This window comes from Salvelinus namaycush, chromosome 20 (genome assembly GCF_016432855.1).
Source record: "Salvelinus namaycush isolate Seneca chromosome 20, SaNama_1.0, whole genome shotgun sequence".
In the NCBI taxonomy this organism is placed as follows: Eukaryota; Metazoa; Chordata; class Actinopteri; order Salmoniformes; family Salmonidae; genus Salvelinus; species Salvelinus namaycush.
In genome coordinates this window covers 2,903,026-2,924,498 of record NC_052326.1, presented here as the reverse complement: position 1 = coordinate 2,924,498, position 21,473 = coordinate 2,903,026, and the positions used below count along the sequence as shown (strand labels likewise).

General features: G+C 41.2%; 1 protein-coding gene across 2 annotated transcripts in view; it reads left to right on the top strand.

The window, feature by feature from the left end:
* The window catches only part of rims4 (regulating synaptic membrane exocytosis 4), a 43,519-nt gene extending 25,987 nt beyond the window's left edge, over positions 1 to 17,532 (top strand). For both annotated transcript variants that reach the window (XM_039016703.1, XM_039016704.1), the window contains 4 exons: positions 14,976 to 15,088; positions 15,410 to 15,511; positions 15,806 to 15,945; positions 17,314 to 17,532. In XM_039016703.1, coding sequence (XP_038872631.1) covers positions 14,976 to 15,088; positions 15,410 to 15,511; positions 15,806 to 15,945; positions 17,314 to 17,532 — 574 coding nt within the window. The remainder of the gene's footprint in view (positions 1 to 14,975; positions 15,089 to 15,409; positions 15,512 to 15,805; positions 15,946 to 17,313) is intronic.
* Positions 17,533 to 21,473: the final 3,941 nt, after the last annotated feature.

Sequence of the window (21,473 nt, the reverse complement as noted above, 5' to 3'; positions counted from 1 at the left end):
AGTAACTACAGCGTTCCTAATTATAGAAAGTGAGTCCTGGATTACCCGCTAATGAGTAGAAATTAATCATTAATCAGCTCAGTCATATAGCCGCTATATAGCCGGCTACTGAGGGGAGGACGGCTCATAATAATGGCTGGAACGGAGGAAATGGAATACCATCAAACACATGGAAACAATGTTTGATGTATTTGATACCACTAGACTGATTCTGCTCCAGCAATTACCACAAGTCCGTTCTCCCCAATTAAGGTGCCACCAACCTCCTGTCAAGCTGCTTCATCATAATCAAGGCCATAATTCAAATCAAATCACATTTACTTGTCACATGCGCCGAATGCAACAAGTGTAGACCACCATGAAATGCTTACTCACCGCCATACCAGGCGGTGAATGCAACCAGTCAGGATGCTCTTGATGGTGCGGCTGTATAACTTTTTGAGGATCTGGGGACCCATGCCAAATCTTTTCAGTCTCCTGAGGTGGAAAAATCTGATCTAATCATATCAAATGTTATTGGTCACATACACGTGATTAGCAGATGTTATTGCGGGTGTAGCGAAATGCTTGTGCTTCTAGCGCCGACAGTGCAGTAATATCTAACAAGTAATATCTAACAAATTACACAACATATACCCAATACACACAAATCTAAGTGGGAATGAATTAAGACTATATACATATGGATGAGCGATGTCAGAGCAGAACGGACTAAGATACAGTAGAATGGTATAGAAAACAGTATATACATATGAGATGAGTAATGCAAGTTATGTAAACATTATTAGGTGAATGAGATACCATAGAATAGTATAGAAAACAGTATATGCACATGAGATGAGTATTGCCAGATATGTAAACATTAAGTGACAAAGATACCGTAGAATAGTATAGAATACAGTATACACATTTGAGATGAGCAATGCAAGATATGTAAACATTATTAAGTGACTAAGATACCGTAGAATAGTATAGAATACAGTATATACATATGAGATGTGTCATGCCAGATATATAAACATTATTAAAGTGACTACTGTTCCAATTCCTTAAAGTGGCCAGTAATTCCTAGTATATGCCTATAGGGATCAGCCTTTAATGTGCTAGTGATGGAAGTTTAACAGTCTGTTGGCCTTGAGATAAAAGCTGTTTTTCAGTTTCTCGGTCCCAGCTTTGATGCACCTGTACTGACCTCGCCTTCTGGATGATAGCGGGTGAACAGGCAGTGGCTCGGGTGGTTAATGTCCTTGATGATCTTTTTGGCCTACCTGTGACATCGGGTGCTGTAGGTGTCCTAGCTTGCCTCCGGTAATGCGTTGGGCAGACTGCACTACCCCCTGGAGAGCCTTGCGGTTGTGGGCGGTGCATTTGCCGTACCAGGCGGTGATACAGCCCAACAGGATGCTTTCAATTGTGCATCTGTAAACATTTGTGATGGTTTTGTTGTGCCCTCTTCATGACTTTCTTGATGTGTTTGGACCATGATAGTTTGTTGGTGATGTGGACACCAAGGAACTTGAAACTCTCGGCCTGCTCTACTACAGCACCGTTGATGTCAATGGGGGCGTGTTTGGTCTTCCTTTTCCTGTAGTTCATGATCATCATCTTTGTCTTGCTCACGTTAAGGGAGGTTGTTATCCTGGCACCACACTGCCAGGTCTCTGACCTCCGAGGCTGTCTCATCGGAGGTTGTTAACCTGGCACCACACTGCCAGGTCTCTGACAACGAGGCTGTCTCGTCGTTGTCGATGATCAGGCCTACCACCGTTGTGTCGTCTGCAAACTTAATGATGGTTTTGGAGTCGTGCTTGGCCATGCAGTCGTGGGTGAACAGGGAGTACAGGAGGGGACTAAGCACGCACCCTGAGAGGCCCCCGTGTTGAGGATAAGCATGGCAGATGTGTTGTTGCCTACCCTTACCACCTGGGGGCGGCCCACCAGGAAGTCCAGCATCTGGGAAAGGGCAGTGTGGAGTGCGATTGAGATTGCATCATCTGTGGAACTGTTGGCGCGGTTTGCGAATTGTAGTGGGTCTAGGGTTTCTGGGATGATGGTGTTGATGTGAGGCAAGCCCAGCCTTTCAAAGTACTTCATGGCTACCGACGTGAGTGCTACGGGGCGGTAGTCATTTAGACAGGTTACCTTCACTTCCTTGGGCACAGGGAATATGGTGGTCTGCTTGAAACATGTAGGTATTACAGACTCGGTCAGGGAGAGGTTGAAAATGTCAGGGAAGACACTTGCCAATTGGTCCACGCATGCTCTGAGTACACGTGCTGGTAATCCCTCTGGTCCTGCGTTGTTGTGAATGTTCTTGCTCACATCAACTACAGAGAGCGTGATCACACAGTCGTGTGTGATCACAACAGCTGGTGCTCTCATGCATGCTTCAGTGTTGCTTGCCTCGAAGTGAGCAAAAAAGGCATTTAGCCCGTCTGGTAGGCTCGCGTCACTGGGCAGCTCATGGCTGGATTTCCCTTTGTAGTCCGTTATAGTTTGCAAGTCCTGCCATATCCGACGAGCGTCAGAGCCGGTGACTCTATATTGGTTACACGGACTCTTGGCCTCTTCTATCCACCTCTCGCCAGCTTTGTATTCATGTTACCTGATGAAATTGCTGTATAATATGATCTTGTTGCCATCTAATGCACATTCAAATGTCATAAATCAACACTGCAGAGCTCTCCCTGTCCTCTGCCGTGCATTGATTGTATTACTGTTGATGATATCTGGAAATGTGCAAGTACACCCTGGCCTCATCTTCTGTTGCTAACTTCAATTCTGATTCGTGCTCTGATATCTGTTTCACTAATTTCTGCTCTCGTAAAACCCTGGGTTTTCTGCACGTTAACACTAGAAGCTTATTACCTAAAATGGATAAATTGAAAGTGTGGGTTCACAGCTACAATCCAGATGTGTTGATCATTACTGAGACGTGGTTATTAAGAAAGAGTGTTTTGAATACTGATGTTAAACCTTTCTGGTTATAACCTTTTTCGGCAAGACAGATCTTCCAAAGGTGGGGGAGTGGCAATCTTTACCAAGGATCACCTTCAGTGCTCAGTTGTCTCCTTCAGACTCTTCAAGTCTGTCCCGAAACAATTTGATTTGTTGGTTTTAAGCATTAAACTTTAAAAAAGCTCTTTGTTGATGTTGCTGGGTGTTATTGTCCTCCATCAGCACCGGCCTGTACCCTACCTGCCCTAAGCTCTCTCCTGGCCCCTTACACTATGCCTGAATTTGTCCTGCTAGGTAACCTACACCGGGACATGCTTAAACCACCTGACCAAGTCCTAAAGCAATGGGACTCCCTAAATCTTTCTCAGATTAATACCAAGGTACGACTCCAAACACCAAGAAAAGGCTACTCTCCTCGATGTTATCCTCACAAATAATCCTGATAGGTATCAGTCTGGTATTTTCTGTAATGACCTTAGTGATCACTGTTTTACAGCCTGTGTTCATAATGGCTGAAACGACCTGTCCTGATTTGTCCCAGACGCTTGCAATGTTTTTTAAATGAGCAAGCCTTCCTTCATGACCTAGCCTCTGTAAATTATTTTTGGATATTTTCAGTGATATTGTTAACAAACACACCCCCATAAAGAACATGAGAATTAAAAACAGCTTCAGCCCTTGGTTCGACCGTGTTCTTGCAGAGTTACTCCACCTCAAGAATTGCAAATTCTCGAAATGCTCGGCACACGCATACTCAGTCTGACTGGCTCTCGTTCAAGCAAATGAGAAATAAGTGCACTTGGGCTATCCGGAAGGCCAAAGTTAGTGACTTTAAGGAGCAGTTCTCTCTCTGGGGGTCTAATCCAAAGAAGTTCTGGAAAACAGTAGAAGACCTGGAGAATAAACCCTCCTCCTTATAGCTGCCCATGTCCCTTAAAGTTGATGATGTTGTTGTTACTGACATGAAGCACATGGCTGAGCTTTTAAATCACCACTTCATTGTCAGGATTCCTATTTTACTCAGCCATGCCCCCTTGCCTGTCCAACATTTCCTCATCTCCCACTCTTCTAATGTGACAAACCCCGATGCTCCTCCCTCTTTTTCCCCTGCTCCGCTACAAAGTTTCTCCCTGCAGGCGGTCACTGAGTCCGAGGTGCTAAAGGAGCTCCTTAAACTTGACCCCCCAAAAAACATCTGGGTCAGATGGTTTAGACCCTTTCCTCTTTAAGGTTGCTGCCCCTATAATCGCCAAGCCTATCTCTGACCTTCTTAACCTGGCTCTTCTCTCTGGGGGGTTCCCATTGCTTGGAAGGCAGTCACTGTTCGTCCTTTATTTAAAGGGGGAGATCAAGCTGATCCTAACTGTTATAGGCCTATTTCTATTTTGCCCTGTTTATCAAAAATGTTGGAAAAACTTTTCAATAATCAACTGACTGGCTTTTTTTATGTCTATAGTATTCTCTCTGGTATGCAATCTGGTTTCTGCTCAGGTTATGGATGTGTCACTGCAACCTTAAATGTCCTCAATGATGTCACCATTGCCCTTTATTCTAAGCAATGTTTTGCTGCTATTTTTAATGACTTGGCCAAAGATTTTGATACTGTAGACCATTCCATTATTGTGTGCCGAACAAGGAGTATTGGTGTCTCTGAGGGGTCTTTGGCCTGGTTTGCGAACACCTACACCTACACTTGTGTGTATAAGGTAGTAGTTGTGGAATTGTTAGGTTAGATTACTCGTTGGTTATTACTGCATTGTCGGAACTAGAAGCACAAGCATTTCGCTACACTCGCATTAACATCTGCTAACCATGTGTATGTGACAAATAAAATGTGATTTGATTTGATTTGACCTCTCTCAAAGAGTGCAGTGTATAATGTCAGAACATCTACATACCTCAAGGCTCGATCCTAGGCCCACGCTCTTCTCAATTTACATAGCTCAGGCAGTAGGAAGCTCTTTTATACATTTATATGCAGATGATGCAGTCTTAAACTCAGTTGACCCCTCCCCAGATTTTGTGTTAAACACTCTACACTAGGAGCGCCGCTTCTGGATGAGAATTTTCTTGTTTGTTTATGGCCTTATACAACTCGCTGAGTGCGGTCTTAGTCCCAGTTTGTGGTGGTAAATAGACGGCTACAAAAAATATAGATGAAAACCAGTGGTGGAAAAATTATTCAATTGTCATACTTTAGTAAAAGTTTTAAAAAACTTAATAGAAAATGACTCAAGTAAAAGAGAAAGTCACCCAGTAAAATATTACTTGAGTAAAAGTCTAAAAGTATATGATTTTAAATATACTTAATTATCAAAAGTAAATGGAATTACTAAAATGTACTTAAGTATCTAAAGTAAATGTTCCTTATATTAAGCAAACCAGACAGCACAATTTTCTTGCTTTTTATTATTGATGGTTAGCCAGGGGCACACTCCAACACTCAGACATAATTCACAAACGAAGCATTTGTGTATAGTGCGTCTGCCAGATCAGAGGCCGTAGGGACGACCAGGGATGTTCTCTTTATAAGTGTGTGAATTGGACTATTGTCAAAATGTAACGAGTACTTTGGGTGTCAGGGAAAATGTATGGAGTAAAAAGTGCATTATTGTCTTTAGGAATGTAGTGAAGGTAAAGTAAAAGTTTCCAAAAATATAAATAGTAAATTAATGTGCAGATACCCCAAAAAACGTAAGTACTTTACACCACTGGTGAAAAATCTCTTGGTAGATAGTGTGGTCTACAGCTTAACATGAGGTACTCTCAATATCTCAAAACAGTGAAGACAGTGAAGACTCCAGGATGCTGGCCTTCTAGGCAGAGTTCCTAAGTCCAGTGTCTGTGTTCTTTTGCCCATCTCAATCTTTTATTTATATTGGCCTGTCTGAGATATAGCTTTTTCTTTGCAATGCTGCCTAGAAGGGCAGCATCCCGGAGTCACCTCTTCACTGTTGACGTTGAGACTGGTGTTTTGCAGGTACTATTTAATGAAGCTGGCAGTTGAGGATTTGTGAGGCGTCTGTTTCTCAAACTAGGCACTCTAATGTACTTGTCCTCTTGCTCAGTTTTGCACTGGGGCCTCCCAACCCTCTTTCATTTCTGGTTAGAGCCAGTTTGCACTGTTCTGTGAAGGGAGTAGTACACAGCGTTGTACCAGATCTTCAGTTTCTTGGCAATTTCTCACATGGAATAGCCTTCATTTCTCAGAACAAGAATAGACTGATGAGTTTCAGAAGAAAGTTCTTTGTTTCTGGCCATTTTGAGCCTTTATCTATCCCATGCTCCAGATACTCAACTAGTCTTAAGAAGGCCAGAACAACAGTTTTCAGCTGTGCTAATATAATTGCAAAAGGGCTTTCTAATGATCAATTTGCCTTTTAAAATGCTAAACTTGGATTAGCTAACACAACGTGCCATTGGAATCAAATCAAATCAAGTTTATTTTATATAGCCCTTCGTACATTAGCTAATATCTCGAAGTGCTGTACAGAAACCCAGCCTAAAACCCCAAACAGCTAGCAATGCAGGTGTAGAAGCACGGTGGCTAGGAAAAACTCCCTAGAAAGGCCAAAACCTAGGAAGAAACCTAGAGAGGAACCAGGCTATGAGGGGTGGCCAGTCCTCTTCTGGCTGTGCCGGGTGGAGATTATAACAGAACATGGCCAAGATGTTCAAATGTTCATAAATGACCAGCATGGTCAAATAATAATCAGGAGTAAATGTCAGTTGGCTTTTCATAGCCGATCATTAAGAGTATCTCTACCGCTCCTGCGGTCTCTAGAGAGTTGAAAACAGCAGGTCTGGGACAGGTAGCACGTCCGGTGGACAGGTCAGGGTTCCATAGCCGCAGGCAGAACAGTTGAAAATGGACCAGCAGCAAGGCCAGGTGGACTGGGGACAGCAAGGAGTCATCATGCCCGGTAGTCCTGACGCATGGTCCTAGGGCTCAGGTCCTCCAAGAGAGAGAAAGAAAGAGAGAAGGAGAGAATTAGAGAGAGCATACTTAAATTCACACAGGACACCGGATAAGACAGGAGAAGTACTCCAGATATAACCAACTAACCCCAGCCCCCCGACACATAAACTACTGCAGCATAAATACTGGAGGCTGAGACAGGAGGGGTCAGGAGACACTGTGGCCCCATCCGATGATACCCCCGGACAGGGCCAAACAGGAAGGATATAACCCCACCCACTTTGCCAAAGCACAGCCCCCGCACCACTAGAGGGATATCTTCAACCACCAACTTACAATCCTGAGACAAGGCCGAGTATAGCCCACAAAGATCTCCACCACAGCACAAACCAAGGGGGGGCGCCAACCCAGACAGGAAGATCATGTCAGTAACTCAACCCACTCAAGTGACGCACCCCTCCTAGGGACGGCATGAAAGAGCACCAGTAAGCCAGTGACTCAGCCCCTGTAATAGGGTTAGAGGTAGAGAATCCCAGTGGAGAGAGGGGAACCGGCCAGGCAGAGACAGCAAGGGCGGTTCGTTGCTCCAGAGCCTTTCCGTTCACCTTCACACTCCTAGGCCAGACTACACTCAATCATATGACCTACTGAAGAGATAAGTCTTCAGTAAAGACTTAAAGGTTGAGACCGAGTCTGCGTCTCTCACATGGGTAGGCAGACCATTCCATAAAAATTGAGATCTATAGGAGAAAGCCCTGCCTCCAGCTGTTTGCTTAGAAATTCTAGGGACAATTAGGAGGCCTGCGTCTTGTGACCGTAGCGTACGTGTAGGTATGTACGGCAGGACCAACTCGGAAAGATAGGTAGGAGCAAGCCCATGTAACGCTTTATAGGTTAACAGTAAAACCTTGAAATCAGCCCTTGCCTTAACAGGAAGACAGTGTAGGGAAGCTAGCACTGGAGTAATATGATCAAATTTCTTGGTTCTAGTCAGGATTCTAGCAGCCGTATTTAGCACTAACTGAAGTTTATTTAGTGCTTTATCCGGGTAGCCGGAAAGTAGAGCATTGCAGTAGTCTAACCTAGAAGTAACAAAAGCATGGATTAATTTTTCTGCATCATTTTTGGACAGAAAGTTTCTGATTTTTGCAATGTTACGTAGATGGAAAAAAGCTGTCCTTGAAACAGTCTTGATATGTTCGTCAAAAGAGAGATCAGGGTCCAGAGTAACGCCGAGGTTCTTCACAGTTTTATTTGAGACAACTTTACAACCATCAAGATTAATTGTCAGATTTAACAGAAGATCTCTTTGTTTCTTTGGACCTAGAACAAGCATCTCTGTTTTGTCCGGGTTTAAAAGTAGAAAGTTTTCAGCCATCCACTTCCTTATGTCTGAAACACAGGCTTCTAGCGAGGGCAATTTTGGGGCTTCACCATGTTTCATTGAAATGTACAGCTGTGTGTCATCCGCATAGCAGTGAAAGTTAACATTATGTTTTCTAATGACATCCCCAAGAGGTAAAATATATAGTGAAAACAATAGTGGTCCTAAATTGGAACCTTGAGGAACACCGAAATGTACAGTTGATTTGTCAGAGGACAAACCATTCACAGAGACAAACTGATATCTTTCCGACAGATAAGGTCTAAACCAGGCCAGAACTTGTCCGTGTAGACCAATTTGGGTTTCCAGTCTCTCCAAAAGAATGTGGTGATCGATGGTATCAAAGGCAGCACTAAGGTCTAGTAGCACGAGGACAGATGCAGAGCCTCGGTCTGACGCCATTAAAAGGTCATTTACCACCTTCACAAGTGCAGTCTCAGTGCTATGATGGGGTCTAAAACCAGACTGAAGCATTTCGTATACATTGTTTGTCTTCAGAAAGGCAGTGAGTTGCTGCGCAACAGCTTTTTCTAACATTTTTGAGAGGAATGGAAGATTCGATATAGGCCGATAGTTTTTTATATTTTCTGGGTCAAGGTTTGGCTTTTTCAAGAGAGGCTTTATTACTGCCACTTTTAGTGAGTTTGGTACACATCCGGTGGATAGAGAGCCGTTTATTATGTTCAACATAGGAGGGCCAAGCACATGAAGCAACTCTTTCAGTAGTTTAGTTGGATTTAGGATCCAGTATGCAGCTTGAAGGTTTAGAGGCCATGATTATTTTCATCATTGTGTCAAGAGATATAGTATTAAAACACTTAAGTGTCTCTCTTGATCCTAGGTCCTGGCAGAGTTGTGCAGACTCAGGAGAGCTAAGCTTTGGAGGAATACGCAGATTTAAAGAGGAGTCCGTAATTTGCTTTCTAATGATCATGATCTTTTCCTCAAAGAAGTTCATGAATTTATTACTGCTGAAGTGAAAGCCATCCTCACTTGGGGAATGCTGCTTTTTAGTTAGCTTTGCAACAGTATCAAAAATACATTTTGGATTGTTCTTATTTTCCTCAATTAAGTTGGAAAAGTAGGATGATCGAGCAGCAGTGAGGGCTCTTCGATACTGCACGGTACTGTCTTTCCAAGCTAGTCGGAAGACTTCCAGTTTTGTGTGGCGCCATTTCCGTTCCAATTTTCTGGAAGCTTGCTTCAGAGCTCGGGTATTTTCTGTATACCAGGGAGCTAGTTTCTTATGACAAATGTTTTTAGTTTTTAGAGGTGCAACTGCATCTAGGGTATTGCGCAAGGTTAAATTGAGTTCCTCAGTTAGGTGGCTGATTTTTGTCCTCTGACGTCCTTGGGTAGGCAGAAGGAGTCTGGAAGGGCATCAAGGAATCTTTGTGTTGTCTGAGAATTTATAGCACGACTTTTCATGCTCCTTGGTTGGGGTCTGAGCAGATTATTTGTTGCGATTGCAAACGTAATAAAATGGTGGTCCGATAGTCCAGGATTATGAGGAAAAACATTAAGATCTACAACATTTATTCCATGGGACAAAACTAGGTCCAGAGTATGACTGTGCAAGTGAGTAGGTCCAGAGACATGTTGGACAAAACCCACTGAGTCGATGATGGCTCCAAAAGCCTTTTGGAGTGGGTCTGTGGACTTTTCCATATGAATATTAAAATCACCAAAAATTAGAATATTATCTGCTATGACTACAAGGTCCGATAGGAATTCAGGGAACTCAGTGAGGAACGCTGTATATGGCCCAGGAGGCCTGTAAACAGTAGCTATAAAAAGTGATTGAGTAGGCTGCATAGATTTCATGACTAGAAGCTCAAAAGACGAAAACGCAGTCATTTTTCTATTGTAAATGTTAGCAACACCTCAGCCTTTGCGGGATGCCCAGGGGATATGGTCACTAGTGTAACCAGGAGGAGAGGCCTCATGTAACACAGTAAATTCATCAGGCTTAAGCCATGTTTCAGTCAGGCTAATCACATCAAGATTATGATCAGTGATTAGTTCATTGACTATAACTGCCTTTGAAGTGAGGGATCTAACATTAAGTAGCCCTATGTTGAGATGTGAGGTATCACGATCTCTTTCAATAATGGCAGGAATGGAGGAGGTCTTTATCCTATTGAGATTGCTAAGGCGAACACCGCCATGTTTAGTTTTGCCCAACCTAGGTCGAGGCACAGACTCAATGGGGATAGCTGAGCTGACTACACTGACTATGCTAGTGGCAGACTCCACTAAGCTGGCAGGTTGGCTAACAGCCTGCTGCCTGGCCTGCACCCTATTTCATTGTGGAGCTAGAGGAGTTAGAGCCCTGTCTATGTTGGTAGATAAGATGAGAGCACCCCTCCAGCTAGGATGGAGTCCGTCACTCCTCAGCAGGTCAGGCTTGGTCCTGTTTGTGGGTGAGTCCCAGAAAGAGCGCCAATTATCTACAAATTCTATCTTTTGGGAGGGGCAGAAAACAGTTTTCAACCAGTGATTGAGTTGTGAGACTCTGCTGTAGAGCTCATCACTCCCCCTAACTGGGAGGGGGCCAGAGACAATTACTCGATGCCGACACATCTTTCTAGCTGATTTACACGCTGAAGCTATGTTGCGCTTGGTGACCTCTGACTGTTTCATCCTAACATCGTTGGTGCCGACGTGGATAACAATATCTCTATACTCTCTACACTCACCAGTTTTAGCTTTAGCCAGCACCATCTTCAGATTAGCCTTAACGTCGGTAGCCCTGCCCCCTGGTAAACAGTGTATGATCGCTATGAGTGATGACCACATGAGTAATGGTTGCTGATAGTGGGCCTCTGTACGCCTGTGTAGATATTCCATTACAAATCTGCCGTTTCCAGATACAATAGTCATTTACAACATTAACAATGTCTACACTGTATTTTTGATCAATTTGATGTTATTTTAATGGACAAGAAATGTGCTTTTCTTACAAAAACAAGTACGTTTCTAAGTGACCCCAAACTTTTGAACGGTGGTGTATGTACAATAGGTTGACTCACTTTGTCTCTCCCTCTCCTTACCTACCCCTCGTTTCCCTTTGTGTAAGCAAACGGTCATGCTTTTGTTAGTCCACTAGGGACCTGTTTTCATTGTATCACGTTAGTAATCGATAACCTATACCATGTGTGTATGTGTGTTTATGTTTAATTGAATAGAGCATCAATTAAACATAGTTAGTTGATAAAATAAATAACAGTCATCAGATGAATGATTGTAATGTCATGACAGTAGGATAGTCTCGAATGGAGCTCATCCAGTTTATTCTCCAGTGATTGCACGTTGGATAATAGAACGGATGGTAGAGGCGGTTACCCACTCGCCGACGAATTCTCACAAAGCACCCTGATCTCCTCCCCCTGTATTTTCTTATTTTCTTCATGTGAATGACGGGGATTTGGGCCTTGTCTGGGGGCAAAATTATATCCTTTGCGTCCAACTCATTAAGTGGTAACAATTCATCACATTTCTGGTACTTCAACAAAAACAAACTGGGTACCAATGTTTGGGATGGTACATGTTTTAATAGATTTCAAAGCTGCAAAGGTGTACATATAGTGAAATGTAAATACCACAGTAAAATCAAATGCACTTGTGAACCTAGAACAATAATTGTATATGCAGTCACAATGTCAGCAGTCTGTAACACTGACCTGGGAGCCACAACAACACACACTGCATTACACTTTATTACAGTATGTTAGTTGCCATGTCCTGTAATGGGCTGAGTTATTCAATGACAACATCTAAACATAGCAATGGCCACCCCTAGTAAAGCGATAACAAATGCCCTCCTCATACACCTCCCTTCAACACAACATCAGCCTTACCCCCTCCAATATTCAAGGCAAACCCCTGTGGGTTCATGTCAATTAAACATTCGATAGAGAACTGCCACTGTATTGGTGCAGTGGAACTCAGTGCTCTTATATAATAGCGGCAGCTTTGGCTTAATGGTGTCTGACAATGAGGCTGGAGTTTGGGCGGCCTGTCTATGGCAGGAAGCAGCACAGAGTGGTCCTCTGGCGGCAGGCCAGCACTGAGGAGCAGCTAAACCACCAGCCTGGAGGCAGAATTAAGGGAATTACTTGATGTGTGATTTTTGGCAGCATTTTCTCTCTGACGGAATAAAATACAAAGGAAAAGGGGATGAGCTGAGTATAAGAGCTCAGGTGCCTCTCCAATCGCTGTGGTTGAGTGAGGGGGGGTGAAGAAGGAAAAATATAGTCATTTTATTCAAAGCTAATTATCATATGCTTTTTAACAGACATTTTACAGTTGAAGTCGGAAGTTTACATACACCTTAGCCAAATACATTTAAACTCAGTTTTTCACAATTCCTGACATTTAATCTTAGTAAACATTCCCTGTCTTAGGTCAGTTAGGATCACCACTTTATTTTAAGAATGTGAAATGTCAGAATAATAGTACAGAGAATGATTTATTTCAGCTTTTATTTCTTTCATCACATTCCCAGTGGGTCAGAAGTTTACATACACTCAATTAGTATTTGGTAGCATTGCTTTTAAATTGTTTAACTTGGGTCAAACGTTTCAGGTAGATTTCCACAACCTTTCCACAATAAGTTGGGTGTATTTTGGCCCATTCCTCCTGACAGAGCTGGTGTAACTGAGTCAGGTTTGTAGCCCTCCTTGCTCGCACACGCTTTTTCAGTTCTGCCCACAAATTTTCTATGGGATTGAGATCAGGGCTTTGTGATGGCCACTCCAATACCTTGACTTTGTTGTCCTTTAGCCATTTTGCCACAGCTTTGAAAGTATGCTTGGGGTCATTGTCCATTTGGAAGACCCATTTGCACCCAAGCTTTAACTTCCTGACTGATGTCTTGAGATGTTGCTTCAATATATCCACATAATTTCCCTCCCTCATGATGCCATCTATTTTGTGAAGTGCACCATTCCCTCCTGCAGCAAAGCACCCCCACAGCATGATGCTGCCACCCCCGTGCTTCACGGTTGGGATGGTGTTCTTTGGCTTGCAAGCCTCACCCTTTTTCCTCCAAACATAACGATGGTCATTATGGCCAAACAGTTCTATTTTTGTTTCGTCAGACGAGAGGACATTTCGCCAAAAATTACAATCTTTGTCCTCATGTGCAATCGCAAACCGTAGTCTGGCTTTTTTATGTCAGTTTTCGAGCAGCGGCTTCTTCCTTGCTGAGCGGCCTTTCAGGTTATGTCGATATAGATCTCGTTTTACTGTGGAAATAGATACTTTTATACCCGTTTCCTCCAGCATCTTCACAAGGTCCTTTGCTGTTGTTCTGGGATTGTTTTGCACTTTTCGCACCAGAGTACATTCATCTCTAGGAGACAGAACGCGTCTCCTTCCTGAGCGGTATGATGGCTGCGTGGTCCCATGGTGTTTATACTTGCGTACTATTGTTTGTACAGATGAACGTGGTACCGTCAGGCGTTTGGAAATTGCTCCCAAGGATGAACCAGACTTGTGGAGGTCTAGAATTTTTTTCAGAGGGCTTGGCTCATTTCTTTTGATTTTCCCATGATGTCAAGCAAAGAGGCACTGAGTTTGAAGGTAGGCCTTGAAATACATCCACAGGTACACCTCCGATTGACTCAAATTATGTCAATTAGCCTATCAGAAGCTTCTAAAGCCATGACATAATTTCTGGAATTTTCCAAGCTGTTTAAAGGCACAGTCAACTTAGTGTGTGTAAACTTCTGACCCACTGGAATTGTGATACAGTGAATTTTAGTGAAATAATCTGTCTGTAAACAATTGTTGGAAAAATGACTTGTGTCATGCACAAAGTAGATGTCTTAACCTCTACGGGATCGGTGTCCCTCCACCAGGACGGTTGAGCTAATGTGCGCTAATGTGATTAGCATGACCTTGTAAGTAACAAGAACATTTCCCAGGACATAGACATGTCTTATATGGGCAGGAAGCTTCAATTATTGTTAAGCTAACTGCACTGTCCAATTTACAGTAGCTATTACAGTGAAAACATAACATGCTATTGTTTGAGGAGAGTACACAACAACAAAAAACTGTTATCACGGCAACTGGTTTGATACATTCACCTCTGAAGGTAAATAATGTACTTACATTCAGTAATCTTGCTCTTATTTGTCATCCTGTGGGTCCCAGAGATATTTTTTGTATTATCTTTTACCAGATCTAATGTGTTATACTCTCCTACATTAATTTCACAATTCCACAAACTTCAAAGTGGTTATTTTCAAATGGTGGTAAGAATATGCATATCCTTGCTTCAGGTCCTGAGCTACAGGCAGTTAGATTTGGGTATGTCATTTTAGGCAAAAATTGAAAAAAAGGTCTGATCCGTAAGAGGTCTTTAATAAACACCAAGCAAATTCTTACTGAAACAGTACTGTAAAATAAATGGTAACAATTTGTAAAATAAAGGGTAACACTGGTGGTTACTCATACTTATCTTTTATTTACAAAGTATTTACTAAGAATTCAACAAAAGTTGTTTCACTGAATCTCAAAGAAACCAAAATGTAATTCCTATACAATTATTAGGTAATTACTGCTTTAACTATGTAATTCCTACATAACTACCTGGCAGAGAGCTGTAAAACCAAGCATTATTAAATAAAGCCTAACTAGGATTGCTCTTTAGAGAAGCAAAGCTAACAGTTTCTCCCATTTATTTTTCTTTCTCCTTTTTGCCAGTCTAAATTACAGTGGGATGTGCCTTGCCTCTGACGCCCAATTCAGTGACTTCCTAGATGGGATGGGCCCTGCACAGTTTGTTGGGCGACAGACATTAGCCACAACATCATTGGGTGAGAGTTACTAAACGCTGTGCTTGAGTAAGCTCTGGAGCCAAAAGAGGTCCCTTAAATTTGATTTGATTTGATTTATTTATTTAACCTTTATTTAACTGGACAGATATATTGTGCAGTAATGGACAGAAGGGGCCACACCTCACCACATGCTCAAAATATATATTGTTTGTCTTAAAGTAAAAAGATTTCTGTGGTTTCATGAGTTAGGAAATGCATTAAAATGATGTAATGTGTATGAACCATACAGCCAACATTCAATAGTAGTAAAGTTTGTGAGTGTGAGTGACTATAGTCATAGATATGTTTATAATTATCCAGGTGATGTTGAAATAGGCCTGCTGGAGCGAAATGGTGGTTTGGAGGTGGAGATTGTGCAGGCCAGAGGACTCACACAGAAACCTGGATCCAAAGGACCTCCAGGTGAGCAAGGAGCTGCAACCATCATCTAATCCCTTTAGCTCTCTGGGAGATGATATCCAATCAGTACTCAAAACAAACCATATATTGCTACAGTGGGGGAAGAAACAAAACAATTTTTGAGACACTGTAAACCTTGTTCCTCATGGTAGATTTCAAGATGTCAAAGTCTAATCTTTAATCTTGTAATCTGAAATGGGGGATGAAAAGCGTATCTGTGTGATCTGATTGCTTTGAGGTATTATGCGTTCCCTAGAGACACACAATGCAATAATACCTGTCTTCTCTTGTTGCCAGCGGCTTACATTAAAGTGTACCTACTTGAAAAGGGGATCTGTGTTGCAAAAAAGAAGACAAAGTCAGTTAGGAAATCCCTGGACCCTCTGTATAACCAAGTGCTGGTGTTCTCGGAGAGTCCACAGGCGAAAGTCGTTCAGGTAAGTTAAAACAGACTTTAGTCACCATTCACTCCATATACGTAGATGTTCATCAGTTTCATGTTCATAAGGGCACGCATTTGAAAACGTTTAAAAATGTTTTGAAACAGAAAATGATCATGAGCATCCAGGTCCAGGTAGTTTTCCCCTTTTCCATCTGTTTTCTTCCGCTTGGTGCCCAATGAACATGGCCCTGGCAGTCTCTACGATAATTACAACGGCAGTGACTGCGGCAATCAAAGATATCTCTGAATATTTACTCCTGTTGACGAAAACCTCAAATGCAGGACACCGGGCTAATGTTAACTAGTGTTGTTTTCTAATTATGTAGACTAGCCTATGAAGATGTAAAGACAACATCATGTAAAGTATATCTATAAGTGTAGAGTCATCTACCATCTACCATTACCAGTGGAACAAATTCCTTGCCCCAAAGGTGCAATCAGATGATGGAAAGTGCTCATTTGTACGATTGCTCCAGGAAGCCTGATATACAAGTCCACCTTCTTCCTGTTTACTTCTCACACACACACCTGTGGCCGTACAGACACACAAAATCGGTTTCTATTAGTATGGGATCAGGCTGGCCCACTCGGCTATGAGAACAAGCACAATGGAAGGACTGAAGGCATGCTGAGTTTACTCCACCGACATACATTAGTGACTGTGCCAAAGAAAGAATAAAGTATAGTGACTGCCCTATTTTCATATTTTGATAGCCTTATCCATTTGAGCCAGGCTCTATATATCCCAAGTTTAGTTTCTCTATTGAAGCCACAAAGGGGCTCTGCATGGATATGGCTAACTAAAGTCATGCCCTAGCAGTTAGAACAGAACAGAGAGGTTAATAGCCTTTCAAAACAGTCACTGTTTACTCGACAGCTTGTGAATAATCCCAGCAATGATTTGGTGTCCTATCACTGCATAATTAGATCTTTGCACCTCCCTCCTTATCATTCTGTTCAGACACATTTCTGCCTCTAGGAGACTTGGCATGGGAACACAGGGATAAACTGCCTGGTTTTCTGGTATTAGAGAGGAAAGGGGATGTTGAACATTCATCTGAAATAACATTTTCAGAGGAGAACATTTACTCCTTTCTGTCATAACAAGCATTAAAAGGCTTAAACAGAACCCAGCCCCTCTGCAAAATGTCCTCTGGAAACCTGAGGTTGAGGAGGAACCATATTTGTAATGGATGCCGAGGCAGGGAAACAATCTTTCATTCCAAAGATTGAGAGAAATTAGTAGAGGTGATTTGTCTACTGAGTCCCAGAGGAAATCAATTATGGTCATTGATTATTTTGTCCTGCAGTAAATAGCATCTCTGTTTGTCTCACTGACATTCCCATTTTATTTCTCCAACAGGTGATTGTTTGGGGAAACTACGGACGCATGGATCGTAAATGTTTCATGGGTGTCGCCCGCATCTTATTGGAGGAGCTGGATTTGACGAGCATGGTGATTGGCTGGTACAAGCTTTTCCCCACCTCGTCCATGGTGGACCCCACAATGGCACCGTTGATCCGGCACTCTTCCCAACTGTCCTTGGAGAGCACCGTGGGCCCATCCTTTGAGCGCTCTTAAGAACTTTGCTTACTGGCTCTTTTTGAACACACCCTTCCCTTGGTGTGCCACCCAAAAGAAATGCACTACCCCTTCAGAGGGACATATACTGACCGTAGTGTACTGCTCTGAGATGGTTAGTGACACTGGCCTTGCACTGTTTTTCAGAAGAAAACAGCAGATAAAGGGGGCACCATAGGTCTAGAAAGACTTTGAGAATAGGATTTCCTTATTCTTACTCTTGACTTGGGCTGTTTTTTTTTTTACATGGCCCCAGATAATATGTCAATGCGTGTCATGGGAGCAAGAGAGAGGTTTGCAAACCTCCTCTGGGGAGGTTTCATTCCTGTGTTCTGGTGGCAGCCATTGGGTCTGAAGCTGAAGGTTGCAACACAGAGGGGAATGTGCAATATCATGGTTATAATGTAGCTGGTACAGAAGCAAACAAGCCAACACAAGTTCTAGACATCTACCACCAAGGGAAGCAGATTATCTCTACAATAAAATAAGCCAAGCTGAGAATTCAAATTTAAATTGAGCTTAAGTGTTGTTTGAATAGATTTAAGATTGTCTTTGAAGCTTGGCTAATATTCTAACAGTTTCAACTGTGCCAATTTACCAGTAAGTGTCTTGACTTTGTGGCTTGTGCCATTGTTCAAAAGGGTAATTTTGGAACGGAAACATCTGATTACAGCTCGTGACAGAGGCACTGAAGCTTCAGTTAGAGCTGCCCTTTTTTAAATTACAATCATCATTATGACACTGTCAAAGCAGGTAGTGATTAACACAACTCCACAAGTGAAGCAGTGAGGAAAGCTTGAAATATATTTTTTCATCATCAACAAAGGTCTGAGAGGAAATATGACAGATATATAATTAAATCAAATGAATTTACAGAAAATTGTAGAGCTGTAGGGTAATGAAAATAACATGTATTTTATTTGGCCACTTTATTATAGATGTTTTTTTTAATGAATGTTAGTCTTGAGTGAGCCAAAGTGTGTTTTTTGATTTATTTGATTCATGTTCAAAGGGCAGAGATGCAGAACTTGGTAGCATAGTAAGGTTGTAGCAATAGGTGGTAGCATCTGCATGACAGAATACCGTATTAGCTTATCACAAAATAATAATAGTAAGCATGAGATATTACAAGGGAATGTGAAACAGCACAAGTTGGTTAAAACTAAATTGTACATTGATTGAGGAGCTAAACGACAAAACACACAGAGTGCCAACGAACAGTTAAAAGTGGTTCAACGTAGAATGGTCGGGAAATAAACAGAAGATTATGGCCAATGTTCTGGTCAGAGGGGATAGGATGGACACCCACGGCTTTTAACCATTCGCTGGAACATTGTGTATTGTCCTTAACATGTAGCAGTTAAATTCAGATTTATGAAGATTATTGCAATTCTGACTTATGTGCTACTGTCGAAAACAGAATAGCTGTATTAAATATTAAGAAACAAGTGTATTTGGTCCGTTTAAGTACTATACAGAACACCTGGATCTAGCTAGAATGAGCCTACATGTTGTGTATAATGTATTAAGTCAACATTTTTATGAAAAGTAAAAAAATATATATATAATATGGAGACAACATTTTGAAAATGCTGAATTAACTTGAAGACTAAATTCAAGTCTTAAGATGAACATTAAATTGTAGGCACAGCATCAAAGTGGTAAAGATTAGAGCTCACTAGAGCAGGTAGCACTGGTACAGGAATATGATACTAAGACTTACTGTTTTGAAACATGTATTTTTCCAACCAATATCTTCATTTTGTAAAGCAATAAGTAGCAGCACCCATCCACAACAATCCACAACAAACCTCCATGTTTTGTCCCTCGAAGTGTGATGTATAAGGCTAAGACTATAATTAAGCTAATACAACCTGTAAGTAATTTATATGCAATCCAGTGTAGACAATAAGTTTAGCACCTGTGTAAAGTATGTATGTACTGTATGTATGTATGCATGCATTTGTCAGTTCAAACATATGCATACACTTATACACGCACGCACGCACGCACGCACGCACGCACGCACGCACGCACGCACGCACGCACGCACGCACGCACGCACGCACGCACACACACACACACACGCATATGTGTGTGAGTGTATAAGTGTATGCATGTGTTTGAACTGACAAATGCTACATCATTAGGGTGGTACAATAGGACAAGATTAAACAGAGTTGGTGATAGTATGAGAATCAGTTTCACTCACAGTCTGACCAGAAAACTCATTTACCACATTGTAACAAGTTTACAATCAAAAAAGAAAACATTTGGATTGAACCTTTACTAGCCTGAACATGTTATATAGAATAGACATGAAAAGAAAGATGCCATATTATTAAAGAATATTGGAAAAACTAGTTAAGGATTTAAAACATTTGTAAAAAGTGCATTGTACTGTACGATTGTATTTTGTAAATTTCACACATGAAAAAAAATATTTTGATCAAATGTATAGATCAAATCAATCTACTTATCTTAACTGGAATGTTTTTGTATTTGTTATTTCTTTGTGCCAAAGTATTTTCTTTTTATATGTAAAACAAACCTTTTGGGAAAAATCTATGTTTTCAAAAATAACTGATATTATTTAGTACCATGTAAACTGAAAGATACACATGGCATTAAATAATCTATCTCCATTTTAAAACTGATGGAAGGTTTTAGTTTGAGGAATAACCTTTATCAATTAAAGACAATACCTCCCAGGCTTCTGTTCCTTATACCATTACTTTCAAAATCAATTTAGAGTAGCTATATGAAAAATCAATCAAATCAAATAATATTGACATTGCATGGTTGTCATTCACCTACTTTAGTACTTCAGTGTACCATTTTGGATTTCCAAAATGAAAGGAACATGGTTTATTGTAAAATTGACCAACTGTGTTATAATAAAAAATAAATGTTATGATTGAATGAAACACATTGGTGTTGTAGGAAATGTTTGAAGAATGCTCAAAATATTAACCATGTAACTACTTACAAGTGCAACCCGATTTCAAATTTAACTTGTGGTTGTTTCATATATCTCAGCCTTAGAGGTATGATATCGCCTATCCAACAGTTTAATTCATGGGTCTGATGCAGTGGTGTGTGACTTTGAGTTTGTTTTAATGAGATGTTTCAATATGGTTAAATGGTGGAGAATGTCAAAAACACAAAAATATGCTGTCATCAGAATCCCTATCCCTTTTGTTTTACTCGTATCTGTCATGCACATCTAAATTCATTACCATCAATTGTGATGCAAGTAGAGGCCTTAAAAACACAAGAATCATACCAGATGACTTAACAATCCTAAAATGTAATTCAAGGAGCAAAAAAAGTGTGAAAATGTGAACAGTTTTTTTTTCTCCCATGTCTCAACTTATTTTGAATTCAATTTTGTCCAATGCTTATTTTTTCACAGTTTCATTTGCCCCATGTTGGCGTCTCTGTTGCTATGCGGGTTTGGGTATTTAAAAGAGGAAAGCACTGTTTTATGTTCATAAAATACATGGGTGTGTTTCAACTAGACCCAGAGCATATCATTTTCTTGTGCAGAGGTGTGGGATGAAATGGGGAGCACATCCTTTCTGATGCTGTTAAGCATGTGGATCCTTGGTTTATTCACAATAATTTATAACATGAATATTTGAAATTCTTTCAAACTAATTGTTGAGTAATGCACAATTTGGTGAATTATTATTCTATTCCAACTGTCAATAAAATCGTTTAGTCCTATTTGTAACAACATGTTGTGAACATTGCTGTGTGTATCTTTGACAGACAACATGAAATCAACAGATTATGGTAAGCAATAAAATCTATACCGATACAGTAATGTTAATTATTTATGAACGGATTATGTAAACAATGCAACCTAGCCTAAAGTCATATTTTCTGCATTTTCAGTGTCTTGGCCGTGGAATAAAGTTACCTACAGCATTTGTAGA